Here is a 22,161-nt window from a genome sequence, read left to right on the forward strand (position 1 = left end):
CTTTGGGGATCAGTTAAATTGGGGGATAGTCTGTGTTGGTACGTGTGAGAGAGATCCACCTTTCCAAGTTTTTGGGGTTCATCTCATACTTCTGAAGATTTGAGGGTGCTGCATGTTCCATACTCCTCTTCCTCATCCTCCCTTTAGGGTAGGAAAAAATTTAATCGGGCCTAGTCTGTGTTTGTACGTGTGAGATACACAGTTTTTTATCCTATTCCGCTATTCAATACACACCCTTTTGGTGTAAAAAACATTAAATTGCGGCATAGTTTGCATATTTGACATTTGCATATATTGTGCCTTGTTGCGCTGTTTTGGGTACTCCACCAACATGGCCAGTGGCAATGACGCCATTCTCAGCTTAACTATCCCACTTCTATGCCTCCTTGAAAAAACAATTTGGGCGATGATGGAAGAGGATGTGGCACAGGATGAGGAGGAGGAGGAGGAGGATGAAGAGGTAACATTTCAAAGGCTTTCAGGGCAGTCATTCGCAAGGGGCTCCGAGGGTGGGTTCCTGCACACACAAACGCCAGGGACACAATTGTCCAGCAGGGGCACAGTTCTGGAGGATGAGGAGGATGAGGAGGAGGAGGAGCTGGAGGAGGAGATGGAACCATGTTCACAGCAGGGTGGCACCCAGGCCAGCTCATGGCCATCACTGGTGCGTGGCTGGGGGGATACAGAGGACACGGACGATACACCTCCCACAGAGGACAGCCTTTCGTCGCCTCTGGGCAGCCTGGCACACATGAGCGATTACATGCTGCAGTGTCTCCACAACGACCGCCGAGTTGCCCACATTCTAACTTGTGCTGATTACTGGGTGGCCACGCTGCTGGATCCCCGTTACAAGGACAACGTACCGTCCTTAATTCACTCACTGGAGCGCGATCGCAAGATGCGCGAGTACAAGCGCACGCTGGTAGACGCCATGCTGCTGGCATTCCCATCTGACAGCGGGGCCACAGTGGAAGCACAAGGCAGAGGAGGAGGAGGAGGAGGTCGCCAACGCAACCAGGGCACCGCCAGCACCTCAGAAGGCAGGGTTAGCATGGCCGAAATGTGGAAAAGCTTTGTCAGCACGCCACAACAAACAGCAGCACCAGCAGCTCAGATGGAACGTCTTAGCAGGAGGCAGCATTTTACCAACATGGTGGAGCAGTATGTGTGCACACGCCTACATGTAGTGAATGACGGGTCTGCCCCCTTCAACTTCTGGGTCTCCAAATTGGGCACATGGCCTGAGCTTGCCCTTTACGCCTTGGAGGTGCTGGCGTGCCCTGCAGCCAGTGTATTATCTGAACGGGTATTTAGCACGGCTGGGGGCGTTATAACAGACAAGCGCAGCCGCCTGTCCAGAGACAATGTGGACAAGCTCACGTTCATTAAAATGAACCAGGCATGGATCCCACGGGACTTTTCCGTACCTTATGCAGAATAGCAATGGATACCGACCTTACCCACCCATTGTTCCATTTTTGCTCTTTCTCACTCTTTTGGGGTGTACCCTCATTTAAAATTTTTGAAAAGAAGCAGTGTTGGCTACCTCGTCCTCCTCCTCAGGGCCAGATTAATGTATGGGCTATTGGAGCTGCAGCTCCAGGCCCCTACCTTTTATATAGGCCCCGGGTTGGCCATATTCACTGTTACCGCTCTTCTGTCACTTGTAAACACAGAAGTCTGGCTTCTATGCTCGCTTCCCCAGGCAGCACCCTCAGAACCTCCCCACACAGCGTGAAGGCCGGACAAGGAGGGACAGTTGGCGATGCATGGATGTGTTTATGGGCTTCAGAGACAGCATCCCATGTTGAATTAGGCATGCATGGCTGCACCCTTCCTCCTCTGGGTGCATGGCAAGGCACGGCCCTTAAGGCCCTTCAAAATCCTCAGCACCAAGCCCATGATGCTGTTAATCCGGCCCTGGTCCTCCTCCACCGCCGCTTCCACCTACACCGCCCATAGGTGTGCGCAGCCTATTGCATTAAGGTGTGCACCCCAAAGTTGAAATACACATGCATGTGTTTGCCAGCAGGGAGAGTAATGTATCGGGGCCATGTACCTGTAGGCAAGGAGAAATAGAGCAGAGCAGGTCCCAGGGAGATCTTTCCCATCTCCTCACTGGCAATGCTATGTGCCCTAGGTGATTAGGGTGTGCCCAGGCACACCCAGCACACCCTGTGCGCACGCCTATGTCACCGCCACATCCACCACCACCTCAACCTCCCTCCTACTCCATATGGGCCTCGTCCTTCAGAGATGAAGAAGAACATTGTTTTATTTTTCTGTTTTTTTTTGTTGTTTTAAGTTATTTCCCTATCCACATTTGTTTGCAGAGCACTTGCCATGCTCTTAATTACGTTTTGCTGCCATTTGCAGCACTCTAGCCCTTTCCTTTGGTGTTTTAGAGCCATTTTAGTGCCTTAAAGTTCGGGTCCCCATTGACTTCAATGGGGTTCGGTGTCCGGGAAAAGTTCGGTAAAAGTCCGGGACACGGACCCGGACTTTTTTTTAAAGTTCGGCCGAACCCGTCGAACACGGACATCTAGGTGTCCGCTCAACCCTATTTGTGAATGTTGAGATGTTATATTGGTTTCACTGGTAAAAAAAAATAATTGAAATGGGTATACTGTATCTTTGATTTTTGTTAAGTTGCCTAATATTTATGCACAGTAATAGTCACCTGCACACACAGATATCCCCCTAAAATAGCTAAAACTAAAAACAAACTAAAAACTACTTCCAAAAATAGTCAGCTTTGATATTAATGAGTGTTTTGGGTTCATTGAGAACATGGTTGTTGTTCAATAATAAAATGAATCCTCAAAAATACTCATTTGCCTAATAATTCTGCACTCCCTGTAAAGACCACAACATAGAGGTGTATACAATGTACGGTTAACAGCAAACACACACACACACATCATAGGTTGAACTGGATGGACTGGTGTCTTTTTTCAACCTCACTAACTATGTAACTTGCCTGGTTTGCAACATCAGATACGAAAGCTAATTTTGGCAAAAGAGAGGGGTGGCCATTCTCACAATGAGCTATGTTTGCAACCTTTGTATTTGCTAGAAGCTCAGAAAGAACACTATAAGGGGTTATGCAGTGTCACACCAAAATCTACATGTTTATGGCCCACAGTCCTCACTCTTCCAGACCCAACAGTTATCCACTCTGCCCTTATGCTGCACAGTCTTTTAGGAAGTAGTGGCTTATTGCAGGGCAGCTTAGCAAAACAAATTGGCTTAGACAGCCTCCTGATCTCAGACTGAAGGGCACAAAGCAAGGAGTTGAGACAAGATTGTTACCACGTAGACTAGAAATCTGCATACAGATTGGACAGCAACCTAGCTGCCAAAAAGTACCACGTAAATGAAATGTTAAACAGGTATTGCACTAAATTAAACCAGGCATTAAAAAAATATTTACTTAAAATCAAACACGGAACTAACCAAAGATAGTTGGCTGTCTCCAAACTTCTTCTGCTGTTTAAACTATGCAGCGAGCAAACTCCACAGTTTAATTTCTTTTGGCACACATTTTTGTGCCAAAAGCAATCAAACCAACACCTTTTGGCGGAAGGATGTTTTGAAGTAGGAATTCATGGAGAGTGCACACAAAAAGCACATATGAATAAATGAAAGTGAAAATAAATATATACTGTAGAGATCTATATTTACTGCAAGGCAGTCATTATTTGTGCTTATAGAAAAGGTAAAGAGGAGCAGCACTAAGGATCTGTGTGTGTGTTTTGTTTATTTTTTTGTTAATTTTTTTACTGTTTTTCTTGCTTGACCCCCTCTGGAAACGTGTGGGTAAATCCAGCAGCAGAACTAAAGGAAAAGTGTTCCAAGGGTTGCTGACAGTATTCATAATGTTCTCACTAACTTAAATAGCCAGCCATCTCCTTGGATTGGTTTAGATCCATTTTGCCTTCAAAGGACACCTTCTATTTGAGAAACACGAAAGAAGCACTGGGAAAACCAGTTTGGTTGTTAAAGGGTTTATTTCCACTACTGTATTTCAAGACCAATGCTTTCCGTTCAGTACAGTTAGATTGTCTGACCCGTAAAAAATATAGAGATTTAGAACTCTGCCACAAAGGTATTGTAGCCAAGCATCTGCATTTTCAGATTGAGGACAGCTGTGTCCATCTGTTTCCCTCATGACATGGTTTTCTTTTTTTAATTTTCACGAAGGCAGTCATTAAATGTAATTTATAAAAGGCTAGCGCTCAGGATTAAAATAGCTCTTATAATACAATAAAGTGGGCTGCTGCTTGGTATAAGAAAGGGACGTGCCTTAAAAAGTGTAAAATATGAAATTACCGCGCTGCTCCACAAAACAAATAAATATATATATATATATATATATATATATATATATAATACATACAGTGCTCGTGCTTAACTTAATGTGCACAATAAAAATTGCCAATCAATATACATAAATAATGAACGTGAATAAATAAAATAAATATAAACTGTTGTCTTAATCTTTCAATTAATCATGTGCTCAAAAAACATTGTGCCGTGACAGTCTTTGTGCAAAAATATAAGTTCAAAGTGCTGCGTGCTCATACAAAAAATGCTGGTGCTCTCTGTACACGAGTAGGTGCTCCCCTCTTGGTCCCCCACTCACCAGAAGCCAAACATTACAGCGCTTTCAGAATATCCTTTGAAGATAAATGCCTTATTGGGCGAGCCTTTTAACAGCTTTATAGGTGTATTGTAGATCACAACATCCAGGTGATGCTCAAAAAAGAAAGAGATGCTGGCATCGTGAAGTATGTAAACACTTTATTCGATGCACACAATACAGGTTACACTTACAATTTAGCAGTGGTTCAAACGCCTGAAAATCATCCCACGGTTCGCCACTTCAAATGGCTATACTCACTCCCCGTATCCCCGTTGCCGGAAGTAGGATGCAGACGGGCGTAGTATATATTCGGACGAATAGCTTGACGCGTTTCGCTCCTCACACAGAGCGTTATCAAAAGCAAATTCGTTCCGTATACATACTATATTTATATGGTACACTAATTCCATCATTGCAGACACCTAGAGGAACCGGAAGTAGAATGCCGCCATCTTGGAATTCCTATCATGACGTACTTCCTGTTCATCGTCAACTTACTATACCTTTAACTTACTTTATAACAACTGCGGATATACTCCCCACTAATCTAAAATTAACTTGTTTAAGCAAGGTAGTTAATTTTAAATTAACTTGTTTAACCACTTCCATACCGAGTCATGTAAAATGACGTCGGCAAAGTGGTTGTCTAGATCCGGGCCGCCGTCATATGACGTCGGCCCGTTCTAGCTGCTACTGCTACTACAGACATAGCCCATCCCTGATCAGGGTAAACAGCCAATAGAAATTGGCTGTTTATCACGTGATCGGCTGTGTCAATCACAGCCGATCACATGAGCGGCTCCAGCACGAGCCGCTCGTTCTCTCTGCAATGCGCGCCCCCGGGGGCGCGCAGAGCAGCGATCGGGGGCGAGGCTCGTCCCTCGGACAGAGTCGATCCCCGATCTAGGTAAAGAGCCAATGAAATTGGCTCTTTACCACGTGACCGGCTGTGTCCAATCACAGCCGGTCACAAATGTCAACAGAGAACACGGTAACTAGCTGTCACCGTGTTCTCCTCCTCACACACTGATCCTGTGTGAGGAGGAGATTGTGGTAACAGCTAGTTACCAATTACAGTGCACCCCAACCACACTGATTGCCCCCCCCCCAATAAAAAGCACCTGTCACTAGCCCATCAAAGTACCCGAGTACCTGTCATCAGGTACTCAGATGACAGGTACTCGGGTACTCTGATGGGCTGGTGACAGGTATTCGGGTACTCTGATGACAGGTACTCAGGTACTCTGATGACGGATACTCTGATGACAGGTACTCGGGTACTCTGATGACAGGTACTCGGGTACTCTGACGGGTACTCGGGTACTCTGACGGGTACTCGGGTACTCTGATGACAGGTACTCGGGTACTCTGATGACGGGTACTCGGGTACTCTGATGACAGGTACTCAGGTACTCTGATGACGGGTACTCGGGTACTCTGATGACAGGTACTCGGGTACTCTGATGACAGGTACTCGAGTACTCTGATGACGGGTACTCGGGTACTCTGATGACGGGTACTCGGGTACTCTGACAGGTACTCGGGTACTCTGATGACGGGTACTCAGGTACTCTGATGACAGGTACTTGGGTACTCTGATGACAGGTACTCGGGTACTCTGATGACAGGTACTCGGGTACTTTGAGTACCTGTCAACGGAGTACCCGTCATCAGAGTACCTGAGTACCTGTCACCTACCCATCAGAGTACCCGAGTACCTTCCACCTGCTCATCAGAGTACCTGACGCCTGAAGTACCCAAGTACTTGCCGCCTGCTCATCAGTACCCATCACTACTAATCAGTACTCATCAGTACCTATCACGTATCAGTACTGATCATCAGTACCCATCAGTACAGTATCACCTATCAGTCAGTGAGTACTACTCATCAGTACCTATCACCTGCCTGTCACCTGCCCATCAGAGTACCCGAGTACCTGTCACCTGCCTATCGGAGTACCCGAGTACCTGCCACCTGCTCATCAGTACCAGAGTACCTGTCACCTGCCCAACAAAGTACCCGAGTACCTGTCACCCTTCATACAGCCACCATGTCCAAGTCCAAAAAGGTTTATATACGTCCTCCGTTTAAACCTTAATACCGGTGCTATGGCAGCAGATAGCTGCCATAACCCTGGTATTTTTTTAAACGGTGGACGGTTGGCTTTCCGATAAGGGTGGTCCCAGCAGCGGATTCGCCGTGGGATCATCCTTCCGGGATGGCGAAAGAGGCGCCCCCCCCCCTCCCGACGCGTTCCGGTCCTTTTCCCTGCTTACCGGACCCGCCAGGAAAACGATCCGGTCCCGAATCCTCACAGACAGGATGTCGAGTGAGGGCAAGCTTGCCCTCACTTGACTCTATGGTCTTGGAGGACCGGAGCTACGGAAAATGTTGTTGCCTAGCAACCGGTTTAAAGGTCCTTTTTTTTTTTTTTTCATTTTATATTATAATTATTTTTTTTTTTTTTACTATCTTTTAGTGTACTTGTGAGATCTGAGGACTTTTTGACCCCAGATCTCACAAAAAAGAGGTCCTGTCGTGCCTATTTCTATTACGAGGAATATTTACATTTCTTTTAATAGAAATAAAAATGATCAATTTTTTTTTTTTTTTAAACGGTGTAAAAATAAAAAATAATAAATAAAATAAATAGTAAAAAAAAATTAAAGCGCCCTGTCCCCCTTAGCTCGCGCGCAGAAGCGAATGCATACAGAAACCCCGCCCACATATGTAAACGGTGTTCAAACCACACATGTGAGGTATCGCCGCGATCGTTAGAGCAAGGGGAATAATTTGAGCCCTAGACCTCCTCTGTAACTCAAAGATGGCAACCTGTAGAAATTTTTAAATTGTCGCCTATGGGGATTTTTAAGTACCAAAGTTTGTCACCATTCCGTGAGCGTGCGCAATTTTGAAACATGACATGTTGGGTATCTATTTACTCGGCGTAACATTATCTTTCACATTATGGAAAAAAATTGGGCTAACTTTACTGGTTTCTTATTTTTTAATTAAAAAAAGTGAATTTTTTCCAAAAAAATTGCGTTTGGAAGACCGCTACGCAAATACGGTGTGATAAAAAATATTGCAATAATCTCCATTTTATTCTCTAGGGTCTCTGCTAAAAAAAAATATATAATGTTTGGGGGTTCTAAGCAGTTTTCTAGCAAAACAACTGATTTTAGCTTGTAAACACCAAATGTCAAAAATAGGCCTAGGCAAGTGGCTAGGATGCATGATGATGCTCCTTGGATGTTAGGCCCCTCTATATGGCTAGGCTGTGAAAAAGTCTCACACATGTGGTATTGCCATACTCAGGAGGAGTGGCAGAATGTATTTTGCGGTGTCATTTTTGCTGTGTACATGCTATGTGTTAGGAATATCCTATAAATTGACAACTTTGTGTAAAAAAAAAAATTTTTCATTTTTTTCCCACATTTTCCAAAAACCTGTGGAAAAAAATGATATGTTCAAACGACCCATAATGCCTCATAGAATATACATTGGAGTGTTTGCTTTCCAAAATGGGGTCATTTTGTGGACTTTTCCATTGTATTGGTGCTCTAGGGCCTTGAAAAGTGTGATAGGTAGTAAGAAAGTTTTATGTGTATTTATGCTCCTAGAACGCCTGAATGTGCTTCTTGGACGTGGAGTCTCTTTTTGTGGCCAGACTGTGTAAAAGTCTCACACATGTGGTATCGCCATACTCGGAAGGAGTAGCAGAATGTATTTTTGGGTGTAATTTTTGCTGTGTACATGCTATGTGTTAGAAATAGCTTATAAATTGACAACTTTGTGGGAAAAAAAAGAAAAAAAAAATTTTTCTTCATTTTCCCAAGAATTGTGGGAAAAAATTACAACTTTAAAAAACTCACCATGCCTCTTACTAAATACCTTGGACTGTCTACTTTACAAAAAGGGGTCATTTGGTCGGTATTTGTACTGTCCTGACATTTCAGGGCCTCAAGAAAGGAGATAGGCAGTCAGTACATCTGGTGTGATCAATTTTCAGTAATTGGTACCATAGCTTCTAGACTCAATAACTTTCACACAGACTAAATAATATACACTAATTTGGGTTAATTTTACCAGAGACATGTAGCAGTATACATTTTGGCCCAAATGTATGAAGAAAAATTTATTTTTTGCAAAATTTCATAATTGAAACTAAAAAAAAGTGTTTTTTTTTTCAAAATTTTTGCTCTTTTTTTGCATATATCACGAAAAAAAAAAAACCCCAGTTGTGATCAAATACCACCAAAAGAAAGCTCTATTTGTGTGAAAAAAATGATAAAAATTTTGTTTGGTTATAGTGTAGCATGACTGAGCAATTGTCATTCAAAGTGTGAGAGTGCTGAAAGCTGAAAATTGGTCTGGGCAGGAAGGGTGTCTAACTGCTCTGTATGGAAGCGGTTAAGCAAGGTAGTTAATTTTAGATTAGTGGGGAGTATATCCGCAGTTGTTATAAAGTAAGTTAAAGGTATAGTAAGTTGACGATAAACAGGAAGTACGTCATGATAGGAATTCCAAGATGGCGGCATTCTACTTCCGGTTCCTCTAGGTGTCTGCAATGATGGAATTAGTGTACCATATAAATATAGTATGTATACGGAACGAATTTGCTTTTGATAACGCTCTGTGTGAGGAGCGAAACGCGTCAAGCTATTCGTCCGAATATATACTACGCCCGTCTGCATCCTACTTCCGGCAACGGGGATACGGGGAGTGAGTATAGCCATTTGAAGTGGCGACCCGTGGGATGATTTTCAGGCGTTTGAACCTCTGCTAAATTGTAAGTGTAACCTGTATTGTGTGCATCGAATAAAGTGTTTACATACTTCACGATGCCAGCATCTCTTTCTTTTTTGAGCATCACCTGGATGTTGTGATCTACAATACACCTATAAAGCTGTTGAAAGGCTCGCCCAATAAGGCATTTATCTTCAAAGGATATTCTGAAAGCGCTGTAATATTTGGCTTCTGGTGAGTGGGGGACCAAGAGGGGAGCACCTACTCGTGTACAGAGAGCACCAGCATTTTTTGTATGAGCACGCAGCACTTTGAACTTATATTTTTGCACAAAGACTGTCACGGCACAATGTTTTTTGAGCACATGATTAATTGAAAGATTAAGACAACAGTTTATATTTATTTTATTTATTCACGTTCATTATTTATGTATATTGAGTGGCAATTTTTATTGTGCACATTAAGTTAAGCACAAGCACTGTATGTATTATATATATGTATATATTTATTTGTTTTGTGGAGCAGCGCGGGTAATTTCATATTTTACAGTCATTAAATGTGGTTGGCAATAGCTATTGGATCTGTAAGAAAATGGTTGTTAACCACTTCTTGACCGGAAGGTTTTCCCCTCTAATGACCAGGCCATTTTTTTTGCGGTACGGCACTGCATTATTTTAACTGACAATTGGCGGTCGTGCGACCACCATTCTGTCTCCATGGGGAGCGTTCGCGGGTGCCCGGCGGCAATCGCGGCCGCCGGACTCATTGATGTCTCCCCCTGTAACCAATCGGGGCGTGCACGTGCCCCCACTAGCAGTCCTGCAAAAGAACCAGTCAAAGCCGACCTACTGCAGTACATGTACTGTTGGAGGTCGGCAAGAGGTTAATTATGTTAATGAACAATGCTTACAGTCCTTGAGAAAATTTCAATACAGCTTTAAATGTTGAGATAATCAAGCCCACTGAGACCTAGTCAAAGGGCAAAACTGTAGGCTTGTGATCAGAGAACATCTTTGTTTCTTGCCTTACCAGCTCAAGACTGTAAATATGTTTTATAAGTATGACTCGGAATATTATCGTTTCAGCCATGACAAATATTAATAACCTTATCCTGGTTTGCATTGTTACTTCTAATTTCACTCCCACTCCCACATGTCTGTATCATACTGTTAAACTGCAGGAACTGCCTCTATGGAGATATTTGCATGTAGTTAGTCTTTTGTTCTGTTCATCACTGGTTGTAGTCTTATTTTTTTATTGGGGGGGTTGCATGACTGGTCTTTAAATAAAATTCAATCATGACCACAGAAGTAGTAGGTTAAATAGAGCAAAATTATGACCTTGATTAAAGTAGGATGTAGTCATTTTTTTTTCTGTTTTGCCCAGAATGGGAGGAATTTTGAACCTCTGAAAAGATCCTAATTCTGTTTGCTTCATCGTAGAAAAGAATTCCCCTCACTATAAGGAGTCATTTTAAAAAGGAGGGCGCAGTGACTGATTTGAGCCCCCTTTTTTAGTAGAGAGAGAGAGAATTAAAACACCCTTGAAGTGCAGTACAACAGCCTCATATATTTAACAGTCCAAACTGTTTTACGGCATCAGTTACTGTACGTGCGGCATCAGGGCTGCTTACTTACCCAAGATAGCGCAGGAATCACACTCTTAGAGTAAAATATATTTTTGTAAGAGAATTAAAACTTCTGACGTTTACTGGTAGCCTCACATGCTTTCCTAATGACAGATAAATATAGGGGCAGGGCCATAAAAGTGAGACAAGGGATACACAGACAATACTATAAACCTGATGGAAAGTTTAACATTCTTTGTTTATCCTCAATCCAAAATTAAACAAAATTCTTCAAAAGATTATTTTTTATAATTCTGAAATAATGTTTATTTTTCCTTTTAGAAATGCTGGCTTGGGCGTGTGTGCCATGGCATGCAGATTTGGTGGTATTCTTGCCCCTTTTGTACCATCCATGGTAAGAATTCTTCTATTTCTTTTTAACTGTTTTTTTTTTTTTTTAGAATAGAATGCAATCTGAAATGTATAAATGTACTTGGGATATTGTTAAATAAGTTGAAAAAAACAAATGTCTGTCAAGTTTTGCCTCTTACAAATGCCAGCAGTTCCAGAGAACATATAATATAGCAGGCACGTGTTGTTTGAGGGCCCCATTTAAATGGAAAATCTGCAAAGTCAAAGATAAAATGTGGGTCTGTCTGTACTATAGGATCCTAGATGTATGGATGATAGATTTGGGAAGCAAACAAATATGTATCCAGACAGACTGCGAGGTTTTAAGTTTCAAAGGAAGTATCTGTTAAACTGATGTTGAGTGAACCTTACACATATATCCACAATCCTCACACTGATAACAAGATATTAAAGCTGTAGTAAATAGTTATGTTTTTAAATCCTGCAAGTTAAAGTCATAATGTGCTAGTATGCATCGCACCTTATAATGAAGCCATCCAGTGGCACGCTGTCACCACTAAAGACGCTTCCATCGTCACCCGGTCTTCCTTCTGGGTTGACGGACTCCGGCTGTGTGAGTGGTAGGAGCCGCGATGACGTCATTAGGGGAGCTGTCGTTCATGGCAGAAGACTCTGAAGGAATGGCACGGTATGTCGTTACTTCAGAGCACATGCGCTGGTGATGTCATTGGGTGCAAAAGAAAATATCTCCAAAATGGTGCACGTTTAGGAGATATATACTGTACCTATAGGTAAGCCTTACTATAGGTAAAAGTCATGCAGGGGCGTTTACTCCCACTTTAAATGCTTGGGAGATAAACATACAGTTCCTCACAAAAGTTATTGCACAGCACTCTACCCATTAAATACAAAAGCATCTACTTTTGTGAGCAAATAAATATTCAGTGAATGATTTAATGTTTAAATTAAAGGATAGGAAAGGTCATTGTAATAAAGTAATGGTCAAAACAATGAAACTATTATTTATCTGTATTATTTTGGTATATAGTTAAAATGCCAGCCACTTATGAATGAGCAAGCAACAACAAATCTTGCCTGATTTTTACATAATACAATGGATTTAGACAACAAAGGTTAAACAATGTTTTTTCGTACCTGTATAACCAAGTGGGGCCAGTATTAATGCTCTTTTTCCAGGAATGATTTTAAGCAAAACTGTTTGGCTAAAGCCAAAATTGAATCTGCATCTCTCACTTTAAATGTTTTACCCTTTTAGCCAGCGAATAACATGTTTCAGCAGGTATCAGAAAAAGGTTGCATTGACAGTGGGCTGGGCAGATAGGGAATACAGATTTTGGAGACTCTGATAATAGGCAATAAGGGTAGTGAAGAAAAGCTGAGACACCATGAGTGGGGTCTAGAGGGAAGTAGGCTCCTGTGTCTTAGCTCTCCTTCACCGCCTTGCTGTCTACTTTTAAAGTCTCAAACATCTGTATTCTCCAACTGCCCAGCTCACGGTCATTGCAGTATAGTATGAGAACATCTAGGCTTTTTGGCTTTCACTTTCCCTATACCCCCTATGGGAGCTTGGATCTAATGAGTGATTTACTTTAACGAAAGTAGAACTTTAACTGGGCTGCACTGCTTATGTTGAAAAGCCGGCAGCTCCAGGTGCCTTAATGCTGAACTCCAACTTTCTTTTTAGTAGAACTGAATAGAATGATTAGTCCCAGCATAGGTCATACCTCTGTACCATGGTGCTCTGTTGTCTGCAGATCCCCTGATATTCTGGGTTTAGTTGTGGCTTTATACCATGTGACATTCTATATAGAACACACCCTTTGTAGGGTTTGAGACTTTTGAAATGATGTAACTTCCTTAACAGCTCTGATGGTGGGTTGGATTGAACATGTACTAATTAGCATTCAATCCCACCTAGTCACACCTATAGGAAGAGTCCAAACCTTCCAGGTCCCGCCTCACAGATCACAGCATTATTCAAAAAGGAAACCCCTTCATACACAGCCTGTTGTGAAAGCTATCTGTGCTGCTGCTGGGTAGGATTGAATGGATCACAATAAAAATTCAGTCCTGCCCAGTTAAATATCCCGACCAGTGTGAACAGGAAGAGTCCCATCCCTCAGATTCCACCCTCCCAGTGCCCTGCTCTCTGTGAGCTGATTCATTTACATATGAAGGAAACTCCTTCCTAATAACCACACATACCCAGTCTCTGTAGTCTTACAATAAGTGATTATTATTTGGCATGCTGCAAGACAGGTATGACATATTTACACCTGCTTGACTGAAGAGTGATCTGCATTCAGATCACTCTTCAGAGAGCATTTGATAGGTAGTGAAAAGGAGTTGTATCACCTCCTAATCACCTATTTTAATCCCCTACATGCTGCAGTACTGCACTGCTAACATGCACATTGTGCACAATTGCCATCCATTTACTAGAATTGGTTGTGTCTGGCAGACAGTAGTGCCCACCCAAGCATAACAGAAGGTAGAGCTTCCACCACAGCCATTAAGCAGAGTAACGCAGTCGTGGCATGTGTTCACCCCCAGCCACTGCCCCTTCAGCTAAAAGGGGAGCAGTTTGGGGGCGGTAAAACGTTGTGGTTGTGCTGCATTGTTACACCATGAATTAAACAAGCTTTAAGACTGCAATGCTTCATGTATACAAGTGATTCCTTGCATCTAATGCCCCACTCACACTTTGCGTAGAGGAAGTGCATTTTTGTGTGTTTGGTGACTACACATACACTTTACAACAACCAAAGATGTGTGTGTGACTAAATTGAGTTTTGTGTGTGTGTGTGTGTGTGTGTGTGTGTGTGTGTGTTGTGTGTACAAACACTATATACACACTACAAATTATGCCTTGAACAAAGACAACAACTTGCTGTTTCTCTGTTTAAAAAGAATGAGATCAGAGCAGAAACAAAACATGATCATGTGATCAGTCTTACATTTGTGTGCCCTTTATAGCAGGAATAGCACATTTCTTGTCCAAGAGAGGGTTTGTAAGGTTACACTTTCTGCTGCCCAGCACTCTGTTCTCTGCAGAGAGGAATGGAGTGTGGGCGGTGATAACACAATTCCACTCCTCTCCTATCACCACCCACATGAAGGTCCAGAAACACCCACAGTAACCCTAGGACCCACCTACATCAAAATCCAGAACTGGTACAAATGACTCTTATAGAACAATAGATAATTCTCCTACGCTTAGGTGTTGTGCTATGGGGGAAGGCTGTGTTGATGGCATCTAGGTTCTTGCTGCCCTCTCAGGACCATGGGCATCCACTTAAACTAGGAAACAACAAAAAACAAGAGAAGGGCACATTGACCTAGTGCAACATCATAAAACATTTATTGGAGAGTAAAATAGAGTTTCATACATCATACTTACAAACCCATGTTGCAAATACCCATATAAAATCCTAATACAGTCAGGTAACCTCCAGGATTAGGATTCTTTTCAGTACCACAGGAAGACTGGAAGGCATCCGTACTGGTAGAGCTGACGCGTTTCAAGGGAGAACCCTCTTCATCAGAGCCACCCATACTCCTTTAGCCTGCCCTGAAGGTTCAAAGGATGATGGGACATGTAGGATAAGGACGGGTAAAGGAAGGAAACATGAAATCAGTGGACTTTGAAATTTAGCCAGGAGAAGGAGTGACATTACAAACACACAAACTTGCTGTTACAGCTAAAGGAGGTAAGGTACACATAAGACGACACTGGGGTTATGATTCAATCACATGCGCAATGTATCTGTTTTTATTGGCAGGAAAAGATGGAGTTCTTCTTTAATGCCAGATTGCTTTGTATTTCAGCACCTTAAAGCGTTACTAAACCCACAACAGTAAAATTAGTCTGTATATGCAATAAAGCATGCTTGTGCCCTATAAATAATAGAATCAGGTGAGTAAACACATGAAGCTGCCTGTTGAAAAAAAAGGCATAGCAGTTTATCTTGTTCATTCTGCTCAAAGATTTACCAGCTAAAGGTCAGGATTTTCACACAGAAGCTTCTAATTTGATTTTGATGGTCCTTTTACACCACCAGTTTGTTGCAAAAAACTAAATATTATTTTAATTGGTTTAAGATAAATTCTGTGAAAAACAAGAATGCTTCCTTGCAGTGGTGCTTCCCCTGCACTGCAAGGGTAAATGCATGTTTATGTCTAGAGGACTAAAAAAAACACTTTTACTTGAACGATCCCCCACTCTTCCTGAAGTCAGTGCTCTCCTTTACTCCTCTATGCTCCAGCAGTGAACTTTCCCTTGGCTTCTTCATGTCCAGTGCAGGGCTTTGGGCTCTGCATTGGTCTTGATGATGTCAGAAGGCCTACGACTTCCAGAGAAGAGGCTGCAGGGGCCGGTCTTACAACCCAGAGGGGTCTTGCAGAGAGGGGGTTCAGGTGTGTAAAAGTGCTTTTTACAGTCCTCTAGACTAGCATTTAACCCCTACAGCCCCTCTGCAAAGGGAGTATTTTTGTTTTCCCCGGAGTTCATTTTTAAACAAATAACCATATAGATTTAAAGTGTTTGTAAACCCCATTCATGGAATCTGAGCAAAGCACATACAGTATATCTGTAGTGTTTACTTATCTCTCTCCAAAGCTCTAAGTGTCGTTTCTCTCTGGTGCTGCATTCTTCTGTTATCAGCATGAGTCACTTCTGACAAGTTAACATGAGCTCAAAATTTGTGTCAGGGAGGGAGCTTAGAAGGAGATAAGAACAGAGCTTGTCTATTCAGAATACAGCTCTGCAGGTTCCTTCGTTCCTCTGCCTATGTGGGGGGGGGGTGTCCCTTTTCTTCCAATCAGATCTCATGCAGTGTAAGTCCAGTCTCCCCACTCACCCCCATGTACTGCTAAAAGATGAAGAAAAGATTGTTAACATGATCTGCACTTTTCAAAGGGTGTAGAAAGGGGAAGACAGCAGATATACAATGAAACTTATGTAGGAGAATATTTTTCATCTCTGTGTATAAGCTGGGGCTGTTCACTTCACTGGGTATATGTGAGGGTTTACAATCACTTTAACAAGGCAGCTCAAAGAGAAACGGCCATCTGCAGTGACCTATAGCAACCAATTAACATTACCTTTCACCAACCTAAAACAGAATAGAATGTGAAAAAGCAGTGCTTATTCTTGGGCTAGGGATTACTGCACTTTATACCTAATTTGCAGACCTATGATTGCAGAGGTGTCTCCTGTTTTTTATATATCAATTTATTGGTTTATTTATAGGATCGTTGTTAGGGCGTTGCTGTATATCATTATACATCACCTGTTAAATGGAACTATACCATCAATCCTGTTATTCCATACAAGAAAAATATTTCTATCCTTCCTTCAGATCCGAGTGTTAATCTGCCTGATCTGGAAGAAACAGATAGGTAAATCAATCAAGCACTTGGCATCTTATAGTTTACATCACTATATAATTTGAAATATTTCTGCCATTAATGTAGATAATAAAAGCTGGGAGAAAACATTACCAGATGTGCCATACACACTGCTTTTGGCAAGAGATCACTTTGGAACTTGATACAGTGATTTCATGACTAGGACTCAGGCATAAGCAATTTTGTAGGTGATTTGTACGAGTCCTTGTCAGTATAATTTACCATCAGTAGTTTGTGTCGGTGTTTATATGTGTGTTACATTCCCTTGTGTTTTGAGCATGATATTGGAAGGTATTTGCAAAAAGGAAACTCAAACAGGTGTTTTAGTAACTCAGAACTGCTCTTTTTTTATTTAATGTATATTTAATGCGTTTACAGCTTGTCAACGCAAGTATGAAGACTTCAGATATATTTAAATACAATTTAGAAGTCTGTGGTGTAATATTAAGTGAATTGATTTGTTTTATGCCGGACTGCAGTTCTTTTTTATTGAAAAGCCTAAGCAGTGAATTTCATCTGAAACATTGAAAGCATCCACAAATTAAGCATCAATAAAGTAAGACACTCACATTAAATCTATTGGTCAGGTGGGAGCTTTTCAGGTCTGCAGTTTATTTTTAATTCAGACAAGAGAATTTTCTTCTGATACACTTTACATGTAATTTGCTAGCGCAAAAAAAGATGAGGGCATATGTCATTGACTTCCACATTGAAGATATGGTGACTATCTTCGGTGATGGATTTTCACACTCATTTATTTATTTTATACATTAATAATTCCCATTTGACCCTGCCATTAAAGAAAAGCTCCAGGAAGTTGCAATCTACAATGCCTTTGAAAGTTAGTGTAATATGCATGTTTTGCTGGATATCCTGCTGTATAAACCTAGCTGTTAGAGGTACACCTATCATTGATTGATCCGGCATATTGTTTAAATTGTAGTAGTTGGCCCCATAGAGTAAACTTCAGATGTTTAGCTCTCATTCAGATCTAGTAGATTACAATTTTGAGCCACTAAGCAAGAGCAAGTATACAGCAGGTAAAGTCAGAACTCTGACTTTGCATACTCGTTCTGTGTGACAAGGTTAGTTTTTACTATTTCTCTCAGCAAAGGTTTTCTTTAAAGCGATCATTGCCAAAAAAATGTAAATGCAAGTTTCTTGCAGTAGAAGATCCATTAAACTCTCATCTTCATGTCTCCTAGCTTCCATCTACTCTTTCAGCATTTCTATCTTTTTCAACATTTGACACTTCTAATAGACTCCAATGGCTGTCTTCCTCCCTGGACATAGCAGTGACATAGGTGTCAGAGGATTGAACCATGCAGAAAGGGACGGGGAAGGGCACTGTTGTATGATACTCATGAAAGTGTCAAATTCTGAATAGTTTGGCAGACATTGCAGTTCCAAAATGCAGCAAAGGTAGAAGACACGGCCACCAGGGAAGTGAGTATTTAATAGGTCCTCTCTTGCAGGGAACTTCCCTTTCATTTTTTTGGGTGACTGAACGGGTTACTTTAAGTCATTTTTCAAATCTTGGGATAAAACCTCAATGGTTTTAAAATGCCAGACTACAATTCCTCAACATATCCCAGAAAAGCAGCTTAAAACCAATAATATTCTGCCCAATGTCCTAAAAAGCATTGAAGTCATTGACTCAGCAAAACACCCATGTAACTGCAATTGGCAGAAGGTCTTTGGTGGTACCTTATGCATTTTTTGTCATAACAACAATTGGGACAGTGCAAACCTTTCACAGTAAATTCGGATAGAAGAATACTGATAACTGTTGATGGGTATGACGTTTAGACACATACCTGCAGCCTCTTTCAGTATCCTTTTCTTCACCCAACTGCAGTGCAGTTCTGATCAGGCAAAGCTTCAGCACCCCCTCCATACTGCTGAAGCTTGACCCCCTCCACCAAATCCGCTGCCTTCAACACATTCTTAGTGCCTGAGATAGACCATCACTGTAATGGTTCAATAGCGTTGGTTGGGGGTTTGGTTTAGTGACAAGCTCCAGTATTACCAGGAGGTGTTGCAGCTTTGTCTAATAAAAATTTATCAGTTTACTCACCTATCATTTGGCATTCAATCTGCAAAGAGGTTATGTCAAGGGAAAGTTGATTAAAGGGTAGCCTAACATATAAATGACCTTTAAATGTTTGGCTTTTTTACTCAGCTTAAAAAAACACACTGAACCTCCAAGTTTGCCACTAACTGAAACTAACACTGGCCGATGACAGTAACACCAGCTGACACTTACCCTGCCACTAACTAACACGCTGTCACCAGAGGCATAACTAGAACATTCAGGGCCCCGATTCAAGAAACCATGAAGGGCTACCACCCACCAATAGAAGGGGGAGAGTGTGACAGCAGGAGAGGCAGTATGACAGTGGTGGGGGCAGTGTGACAACAGGGGGGCAGTGCAACAGCAGGGGAGCAGTGTTAGAACCACAGTGGGGGAGCACTGTGACAGGAGGGGGGCAGAGAAAGCATTTGTACATCTAGCCAGGAAGCAAGACTTACCCGGTGGCAGCAGCAGCAGCCTGGAGTTGCGGGAGCCAGAGTCGAGGGGACGGAGCTGAGAGGTGGACCGATGACCCGGGCACCAGGCTGAATAGGGGATGGCGTGGCAGAGTGGCTTATACAAGAACTGAACCCCTCCATTATCCCCCTGGGTCCTGTAGCCACTGAAGGCTCACTTCTCTTCCTCTACCGCCCGCAGGCATTTAGCAGCTGCAGAAGCCAGGAGGATAATGAAAGGGTTCGGTTCTTTTATAAGCCGCTCCGCCACGCTGCCCCTCCTATCCAGGAGCAGACATGTCTGACAAAGGAGCCGCAGGGGCCCCATAATGCATGGGGCTGGGTCACAGTTGCGATCCCTTCGACCCCTAATGTTACGCTTTTGGCTGTCACTCTGTCACTGCCACTCACACCTACACTGACACTAACACTCACTAAACCAGATCAAGTCCTGATCTAGTTAATCTTTCTTTTTTCTACATACTTCTCCTCTAGCAAGGAGGAAGTGATACAATGTATATTTCCCACTTCAAAGAGGAGAAACAACACTGGGGTGTGTCATTACTCTATCAAACACAGATTGGCTAATCACAGCGATCACATGACTGAGAGACAGTTTTAACTTGTAGGAGACTTGGAGCTGTCTCCGACAGCTTGGCCTCAGTGAGTATGCGATCAAGCATGCTTCCAGCACAAACACAAGAATACATATATGCGGCATCCAGAAATAAAGCCCAATTCCTGGATGCCATATAATTGTGTTACATGGTCATGAAGGGATTAAAGGATTCAGGATAAAAGAAAAAAAACTAATTTCAGAAATAGAATACCATGAGCAACTGAAATGAAGTGTTTTGAACCAATGCCATCAGAAAGCCAAAAAACTGATCCAAATACAATTGGCGTGAGACCACCTAAATCCTATTAGAGCTGGAAATATTTATTGGATTAGCTAATTCCATGAATTCCATATCTTGCTGATGTTTTATCACCACAGGGTGTTTTTTTTATTTTTATTTTTTATAGAAAATTGAATTTCCGTGGGAGTCTCAAAAGCATGCATTGACAAAATTAAACAAAGTGTTAATGCTGGAAAATTAACATAACAGATATGTCAACAAAAGGAAAAATCAGGACTGATGCCTCCAAACAAGCAGCCTATTTGGAGGCATCAACTGCTTGTGCAGTACTGCACAAAGAAGGAAGAATAGTTATTTATACCTGCAAATCAATGACAAATAGAGATCAGCTGAGCCAAAAAAGAAAATAATATGTTGTGTTTGGTTGTAAAGGTTTCCACATAAAGATTGTCAGGAACTGTGGATTCAGATCATAATCCTTTCAGATTAGAAGAGTCTTACATCTACCCTAGCTAGGCTACAAAGGATGATGCTTCACCTACAAAACTTTGACATTGTATAGACTTGCAAGTCTAGCAGTATTCTTTCACTTGCAGATAGAGCAGACTGACACTCAAATACAGAAGAACTACTTGTGATGTCTGCAGTCTTACATCCCACCGTTGCCACCAGAATACAATTTTCTAGCTTGCTCGGCAACAATCTAAGTGCCAGAAGACCAAGAATTTTTGTCCCTGGGGTCTGTTAACTTGCATTTCTCTATCGCTCATTGACAGACGTAGTCCTCGGTGATACAGCACCTTCGGGTTATGTTGCCTCCACAGGAGTAGGACTAGACAGGAAATAAAATGCTCTGGCCACACCCTAGGGGCAGTCCCAGAGGGTATATCCTCTCTCTCTCTGCCTCAGCAAATCAGTTTTTTTCTGTCTAGTCAGGAGTAAGGACCTAGATACCTTGCTGGGATCTTCGGTCCTGGCAGGATTTTTTTCTTAGAAAAGAATTTTTTAAGACAGCTTTTTTTCTCCAGTGTTCCTGTGAGATCTTCAAGCAAGAAAGCTGAACTGGGCGACAGGCTGGATGTTGAGATCCAGTGGTCACCCCAGTTCAGCCTACAAGCGCGTGCAGGCCATAGCTCCGCGCTGGGTCGGCCGCGACATAGTCCCACTGGACGGGGACTGACCCTGCGAGTTAAACGTCTCGCTGAAACGCCAAAGACCATGAGTCACGGCGCCCGTATTGGTCGACAGCCCTCCTACCTCAGTGGAGAGGGGTACTGTCAGGAGTTGGCGCCCGCCTGGTTCCGATATGGTGAGTAGTATGTTCCCCCTTTCCCCCTGACGGGTCTTGTGGTGAACGCGGGCCCCTCTCTGTAATGGTAAGGATGGGTTCCCCTCTATCCTACAACATGTCACAGATCCCCCTAATTGAGTGTGATTTTTGTGTACAAGAAGCCGGGAGGCTTGGTTTGGGAGCTGACAATCTAATTGTAAAGATGTGTAAATGATTGTAGTCAGTGGCAGTACTAGAACTTTACTGTGATAGTATAAGGTATCCTACCTGTCAGTAGCCACAGGGCGATGTCTATACATGTATACTGCATTCCAGATCATTCCTCCAGCTAAGCAGCGGACCGCATACGGCCCGCTGGGGTCCGGTACCTCCGATTACGCTGACCGCCATGAGGGTGAAGGGTTGTGAGGCCGAGATCCTTCTGCAGACATGCCGCTATTCTGTGCAGGCCGCCGCCATTGTCTGGTAGATCGCATGAGGCCACCATTTTGGTGTAGCCTCGTGTCTCCAGCATGGGGGCGGCCATGTTTGAGGTGACTCAAACACCTCATGGAGCCAGGGGGAGGAGCCGGCAGGCGTGTTAAGGGGCGGAGCCGCCTCTTTTACCCAGGAAATAGGGCCAAAGACTTCCTGTCTGTAACAAGACAAGCACTGAGCAAGCTGATGAAAACTTCTGTGCATCAGGGATGAGCCTTGGGGTCTGTCTCTCTCTCT

General features: G+C 42.7%; 1 protein-coding gene across 1 annotated transcript in view; it reads left to right on the forward strand.

Moving 5' to 3' along the window:
• LOC309564274 (solute carrier family 22 member 15-like) overlaps window positions 1-22,161 on the forward strand; it is a gene marked incomplete at its 3' end in the record, with an annotated part of 458,247 nt that overhangs the window by 372,527 nt on the left and 63,559 nt on the right. Inside the window, exon 10 of the mRNA XM_082268897.1 lies at window positions 11,308-11,380. Within this exon, the coding sequence (XP_082125023.1) occupies window positions 11,308-11,380 (73 nt within the window). The remainder of the gene's footprint in view (window positions 1-11,307; window positions 11,381-22,161) is intronic.

The sequence above is a fragment of the Pelophylax lessonae genome (assembly GCF_965119305.1).
Source record: "Pelophylax lessonae genome assembly, chromosome: 9".
In the NCBI taxonomy this organism is placed as follows: domain Eukaryota; kingdom Metazoa; phylum Chordata; class Amphibia; order Anura; family Ranidae; genus Pelophylax; species Pelophylax lessonae.